Source organism: Temnothorax longispinosus, unplaced genomic scaffold (genome assembly GCF_030848805.1).
Source record: "Temnothorax longispinosus isolate EJ_2023e unplaced genomic scaffold, Tlon_JGU_v1 HiC_scaffold_566, whole genome shotgun sequence".
Taxonomy (NCBI): domain Eukaryota; kingdom Metazoa; phylum Arthropoda; class Insecta; order Hymenoptera; family Formicidae; genus Temnothorax; species Temnothorax longispinosus.
The window spans coordinates 1-6,863 of record NW_027270414.1 but is presented as its reverse complement, the minus strand read 5'-3'; the positions used below and the strand labels follow the sequence as shown (position 1 = coordinate 6,863).

General features: G+C 30.7%; 1 protein-coding gene and 1 long non-coding RNA gene across 2 annotated transcripts; one reads left to right on the top strand and one right to left on the bottom strand.

The window, feature by feature from the left end:
• Nucleotides 1-439: 439 nt before the first annotated feature.
• Nucleotides 440-6,807, bottom strand: LOC139824773 (ATP-dependent DNA/RNA helicase DHX36). Its single transcript, XM_071797316.1, has 14 exons — nt 6,541-6,807; nt 4,983-5,510; nt 4,574-4,763; nt 4,315-4,489; nt 3,974-4,122; nt 3,443-3,575; nt 2,831-3,026; nt 2,342-2,606; nt 1,938-2,230; nt 1,443-1,869; nt 1,134-1,342; nt 969-1,048; nt 797-888; nt 440-679 (listed from the first exon to the last, which is right to left on the bottom strand). Exons 1-14 carry the CDS (start codon nt 6,632-6,634, stop codon nt 574-576), a joined length of 2,937 nt encoding a protein of 978 aa, XP_071653417.1. The 5' UTR covers nt 6,635-6,807; the 3' UTR covers nt 440-573.
• On the top strand, nt 1,936-3,654 carry LOC139824774 (uncharacterized). The gene is made up of 2 exons (XR_011735277.1): nt 1,936-2,074; nt 3,527-3,654. It is a non-coding gene; the product is annotated as an uncharacterized lncRNA (long non-coding RNA).
• Nucleotides 6,808-6,863: the final 56 nt, after the last annotated feature.

The window sequence follows — 6,863 nt, the reverse complement described above, 5'->3', positions numbered from 1 at the left end:
CTATATAAAATCATGTTTTTCTTTTCATTAGTAACAATAAATTTAAAAATTATTTTGATATACAGGGTGTTGCAGGTCAGGTCAATAAAACTTCAGGGTCTTATAGGAAATTGAATTGGGAACAAAAAAGTTTCTTCTATATTTCTATAAACGTAGGTTCGGAAACGCTTCGTTAAAAAGTTATAAGTAATAACAATTTTAAAAACCACGTTTTTTTATGATTTTAAAGACATTACTAATCGGACACAATACGTAAAGATGTGCCGAACGTTATCAAGTCCTATCGGAATGAGCCGACGAGTGTCCCTTTTGCCTCAAATATCAGTCATCTCTCGTAGAAAGTCTCGGTCTATATATTTTATATGTCTGTGATATATACACACATTTATATATTTGTTTGATAATAGCAGAAAAATTCAAAAATATAAGAATCAATAAGAAAAAGCTATTTTATGACTTTATTTTAAAAATTATTTTACAACATAAATTTTTTCAACGATGTTTATATTTTTGAACAATATCGAAGTGATTAAATAAATTATTAACATTTACAATAAATTAATGAATGCGCAGTCAATCGACATTATCATCAGTGGAACCTTCGTCATAATATACGTTTTGGCGCGTGTTATCAAAATCCAATTCTGGACCTGTTTGAGATACCAGTTCAATAATGCCTCTGTAACATACGAACACAGAAAAGATCATCGTACCTTCATAATGATTATAATTATTAATATTAATATTTATTTGCAAGAAATAATCGCGTAAATAGTAAATATATATGCAAATTTACTTTAATAAGTCCCCTTCAAAGGTTGACCAAGAGACCGTTGCTGGATTCGTAACCTTATATTCCAATAAACTATTCAGAGCGTGTTGAAGTTCCTACATAACGAGAAATTATTTCAAAACAATTTCCTTTCTCTAAGAATGCACATATACATATACTAACACCATATGCACACCTGTATCATTTCTCCAGTTCCTCGTTCACAAATAATGTCTTCCGAAAAAGAACGAATTATATATTGTCCTTTTTCTCGTCCTAAAATATCATGTTATTACTATTACATGTGCACGATTAATATATTAAATGATGAACACATTCAAGTAGGAAAGCGTTAACTTACTTATCGATATATTTGAACCGGCGAACAATAAAATTGGTACACTTATACACGTAGTGTCATGCAAAAATATGGCAGTAGAGCGTTGTTTTGTGAAATATGTCAAGTATGGACTAGGAAACCTGGAAACTTTATTGTTTACGCTCGACGGATGTATACATACGCTACCGTCTTCCGGTGTCCAAGCATTCACCCCATGTTTATTAATTCGCCTAGAACAGTTAGTTAGAATCGGTATACATTAACGTTGAGCATTATAGATGTTATGTTTCAGTCAAATAATGGAGAATTAAAATAAATCAATGTCTGCACCTTATAACAGCGATGTTAGGATATAATCCTGCACAGACAATGGCTTTTATCAATGCTATGTTATCTGAATTTCTGTTAGAGTTTATATAACTTGGATTTTCGCTGTCTAGAAACTTCATATCATACAGATACTGTGCAAATTGTACTTTCATTTCGGAGAGGAGCTTCAACGTATTGAAAGAGAGGAAATATTCTCGGCAAAACTGGCGAGCATTTCCTCTTTGACGTGCAATTTCATATCTTCTCAAAGCTTCTGCGAGAGCAATATGATCGCTACATTGTTCCATGCTCAGTTCTAACTTTTTTTCATTAGCCTTTTCTTCTTGCCCTAATGGGCAATAGAAAGCGTCTTTAAATGTGAGACTAGCAGCAATAGCAAATATTGGCTCGACACAGGAAAACAATGCGCCCCACAGAATCATTTTTCCTATAATAAAATGTATGTTACATTAAAATTACAAGTCAGCTTTGCAACAACAGCAATAATAAAATTACCTGTTCTAGGGTCAAGTGGCAAGTGCGCTAAGTGATAACCCAAAGGAGTTAAAGTCTCATGTTTGTCGAGGGCATTGAGTGTCTCAAGTAACTCGAGAGACAGATCAATGGCTCTTAAATCTGGTGGATCCATGACGGTAGCTAGGAACTCTTTAACTTTCCCTAATTGCAGGATTTTTATTTGCAAAATTACTTCTTCTAAGCGCGTTCTCAGCATCTCTGGCAATGGATATGAAGCAAATGTCATTTCTCGTGCTTTTGTATACATATGATAACACTCTCCACTTTTAACCCTATGTAGAACACATAATATATATGTTTAGTTTGATCTATACAGAGAAATTCGATAAAATGCATTATTTTTCTTCTAATATAAAACTATAGTAAAATATAATGTGTCGCACCTGCCAGCCCTACCGCGTCTTTGCTTCGCATTAGCTAAAGACACCCATTCAGGCTCTAAAGTTTGAATATTATTTTTTACATCAAATTTTCCAAATTTTGTTTTCCCACAATCTATTACATACACAACATCTTCTATAGTTATTGACGTTTCAGCAATTGAAGTCGCAATGATTATTTTACGAACGCCAGGAGGTGATTCTTTAAATATAAGTTTTTGATCAACTGTCGGCATGCGTGAATGAAGAGGATAGATAACGTATTTTTCTGTAAAAAAAATTTTTTTGATCATGATGCTGTATCAGATTGTATCAAAATAGCTATAAACTTTATAACACAATTAATTATTAGAAAAAAGAAATAAACTTGATTTTATCTAATTTGAAAAATCAGTTCGTTAATTTGACGATTCAATATACATATAAATTAAAACTAAACATAAAAGTACCATATACTTATACTTAAAGCAAAAATAATACATATATACTTACGACTTGGATAATGTTCAGAGTCTAACATCATTTTATTTAATTTCGATATATCCATCATACCAGGTAAAAAAATAAGAATAGCTCCAGGATCTTTTGTATTACAGATATATCTAACTAATTTTTCTATGAGCTCTAATGAAAGATCTTCACTAATTGGATTCCGTAATTGATTAGTAACATGTGTTTCATATTTCTTCTGTAATTATGTAAAATTATTTACCATAGAGATAAATATCATCATTAGTAAACTTTAAATAATCATTATACTTGTATATATGTCACAGTAAAAGTGTGAAATCAGTAAATATATACACTTACTAGTCAATGTATACATTTAACTAAATTTTATGTTTCAAATTTATAACTTTTAATAAAGAACATCATTATCACACGTGATTGGGTTGGGTTAGATTAGCTTTTTTGGGATAGGGACGCAGGCCACTACCCCTCTATCTTGTCACTTACCTCTATCTCTACACTCATACTATAATGAGTTATAAATTAGAAATACTTTTGTAAGTGTATATATTTACTGAATATCAGGCTTTTGCTGTAACGTATATAAATATATAATTTCTTTCAAGTAGTAGAAAATATATTATTCATATTTACCTCAGCTGTAAGTTGTCTAATATAAGGTTGTAATATGTTTAAAAATTCTTCTTTTTTATGTTGTTGTTCTTTGTATCTTTTTAGGTGCTTCCTGTAACCTATAGGTTCTAGGGGTGGATCGGGAAATCTGTATCTAAAAATTAGAAAACATATAATTATTATAAATTTATATCTAGAAATTAGAAAATATAATTATTATGATATTATAATTATATTTGCATTATATTTATATTAATTCTCTCATGTATACATAATCTAAAATCATTTAAAAACTTATTTAATGACTATCTGAAATCTTCATCAAATATATCAATAATGTAGGATGAGAGATCGAAACCTGTCGATTTGTAGTCGATAAGTTTTAGATTCGATCCCAATTCTCATCTCATATACGCCTTCATAAAATGCTGATTAAAGAGTTGAAAATTTTGAGTGAAAGAGTATGAGGTTATTGTAGTATGTGAGATTGTAATTCAAGTACAATAAACTAATTTGTACATACAATTTCAATAATATTATGTCAATACTTACTTCACAAGTGATAAAACATCTTCTAAATAAAATTCTTCTACTGGATAGGTGAATCCTGGTATATGTATCATCGGACATTTGTTATAATATGCTGAAAAGCTTTCAGCATTCAATGTTGCACTCATCAAGAGAACTTTTAAATCCATTCTCTAGAAAATATGTTAAAAAATATTATAAATCAAATTATAGAACACGATCATATAATTTATGGACAAAATTGCATGTTACAAAAATAACAAAATATATATCTAAAAAAATAAATAAACTAACACAGAACATAACAAAATGCAATCTAAATAAAGGTAATTATGTAATAACGACATGATGCCACTAAAACTTACTTTCGGAATAATTTGCTTTAATAATGTCATGACAAAATCACTTTCTGTGGTACGTTCGTGAATTTCATCCAATATTACATGAGAGAAACTTTTTAATGCTGGATCACGCTTCATAATTTGTAATAATATACCAGTGGTACAAAACAATATACTTCCTTGCTCTCGCACTGAAGTTCTATAGATAAAAGGAATCAAAGTGAAAGAACGTCATTTTTTCTTATAAAATAATGTATAGTATAGATATCACACGTAAATTTACTTTTCAAGTCGTATCTGATAACCGACAGAGTTTCCAAGATTTTCTGCTCTTTCCATAGCTACACGTTCAGCAACGGAAATAGCGGAGATCCTTCTAGGCTGCGTGCAAACTATTCGAGTAACGCTACCGTTTCCAGCTTCTAACTCATCATCCAATATAAATTGTGCAACCTGTGTAGTTTTGCCGCATCCTAAAATTTTTTGAAAAGACAATCATTAGTAACAACTTATTATATTGGTTCCATTGATTAAAATTGAAAATTCGAATAACTAAAAATTACACCAGCATATGTTTAATGTTCAAAATAAAATTTCTTTAATTGCTTTAATAAATGCAGATAATCAGAAATAAAAAATAATAATCGTAATAACATTCTATCCTATGTTAGCAAATAATTTCTGCAACATACCGGTTTCTCCACTAATAACAACAACTTGATTATCATCAACCAGTTGTAATATTTCTGATTTTTTTTCATATGCCGGTAACTTTGATCGAAATTTCAACATCGCTCGATAAGCGTCCTGCCTCTGTTTTTCTCTGTATTCATTTTGTAATATTCGGTCTGTATCACTATCTCTTTGCAATTTTGACTGCACATTCATAGCTTTAGCAATATTCTGCTGCATATCACCATATATAATGTCTAAAAATTTTCTTTTAAATTGAGTATCGTGTATTTGATGATACTTGTTGCCATGCTCGGACTTGCAATTTTCATAAGAAGAATTGTAAAAGCTCTTTGAATTATTTAATATAGCTTTAATTCTTTGCTCCACTCTAGGTGATAATCTGAGCACTTCTTGAGCATTTCTTTTTTGTCTCTCCAAATTTTTGTTTCTATAATACAATCCTATTTCTTTTCCCCTCAGTCCAGGAGGTCTTTGTGCTTGCGAATACGCTCTTCCACGTCCGGATGTAGACGACTGTGTTTGTTCTAAAAAATTTATAATAATTTGCATTTGAGAAATATTTAATTTTTTCTTTATTTAACAAATTTCTATTACTCAACAATGCATACTTTAAAGAATAGCAATTATTATAAAACTGAAATATCAACAACGTTTAAAGTAAGTGTTTAAAATTTTTGAAAATATAGGTTTAGGAGTGAACAGAAAATATTAATGGGAGTTTTATTTGCGCTTTGTTTAACAGAGTAATTAACTTAATATATTAATAGCTAAAAAATTATTTAGTTTATGTGTTAATAAAATTATTAAGTATGATTTATTTCTGGTACAAACAATTGAACATCTTGCTAACACACAATGAACATTACATATTGATTTAACAAAAGACTCTCATTCAACGCCTATTTCAATAAAATCTGTCATATATTAGTTAAGTTTATAAAAGAAACATTGCGCATCGAAAAATACACATCCATTAAACATCCATTATTTCTTGATTCATTTCTAAATTACTTTCAAAAACTCCATACAAAGAAAAAGAAAAAAGACAAGATATAAAAAGAAAAAGACTATTTTAGACCTAGAATACTATATACATAATAAAAGATAATTGTTAATTGATATATGAGCCAATTTTACAACCGCTAAGAAAATATTTCTCGCAACACGATTCCTTCATTACCTCTTAGCTAATTCCGTCTAGTATAAATAAAGAATCTTTAAAGAAATAAAATATCTGTTGAGTTTCAAACCATATTATAATTTAAAAGATTTCGCAAGAATCGAATTACAATCAATTAAATATTTTAAATAATCTAGGCCATTCTCTCAATAGAGATCTGTTAATCGTAAAGATTTTACAAGAGAAAGTTGGAGTCACACGAAAGCACGTGGGACTCCAAAAATCGAGCTCTCACTGATTAATTATTTTTCCCGCTGATATTCGTACCAAAAGTAAAAAGAAACGATTTGTCCAACAGAAGGCTCTCGTACGACAGCAATAATGTGACAAATGACTTTGGAAATGAATTTGGAGCATTCTTCGGGCGATCTTACCGTCTCTGTTGTGTCGCGTGAAGGAGTTCGGCATGCCTCTGAAACCGCGTCGGTGCGACATTTTTGCGAACACCAGCAAACAGGAAAGATTCATTAACACCGGCACGTCGAATCTAATAATCTATACGCGGCTTCTCGCGTCCTCGCGTATCGCGACGAACGTCAACTTTTTCACGGACAGTCCGATCCAACCTCACTGAACGTGGTCTTTTTGGTCGCGACGTCCATTTAACAGGTTTTTTTTTCTTTTATACTCCACTCTGTTGCACTTTCTGCACCTGAGATGAAAGAGACGTAGTCAGACATGAGAGAGAAAAAGAGAA

What these genes read in the sequence shown, in the direction of transcription:
- LOC139824773 (XM_071797316.1), bottom strand. Translation starts at nt 6,634, where the DNA reads ATGAATCTTTCCTGTTTGCTGGTGTTCGCAAAAATGTCGCACCGACGC. An exon ending in CACGCGACACAACAGAGACG is followed by an intron (nt 5,511 to 6,540) that starts GTAAGATCGCCC and finishes TAAATTTTTTAG; the next exon opens with AACAAACACAGTCGTCTACA. An exon ending in AGACGCGGTAGGGCTGGCAG is followed by an intron (nt 2,231 to 2,341) that starts GTGCGACACATT and finishes TGTTCTACATAG; the next exon opens with GGTTAAAAGTGGAGAGTGTT.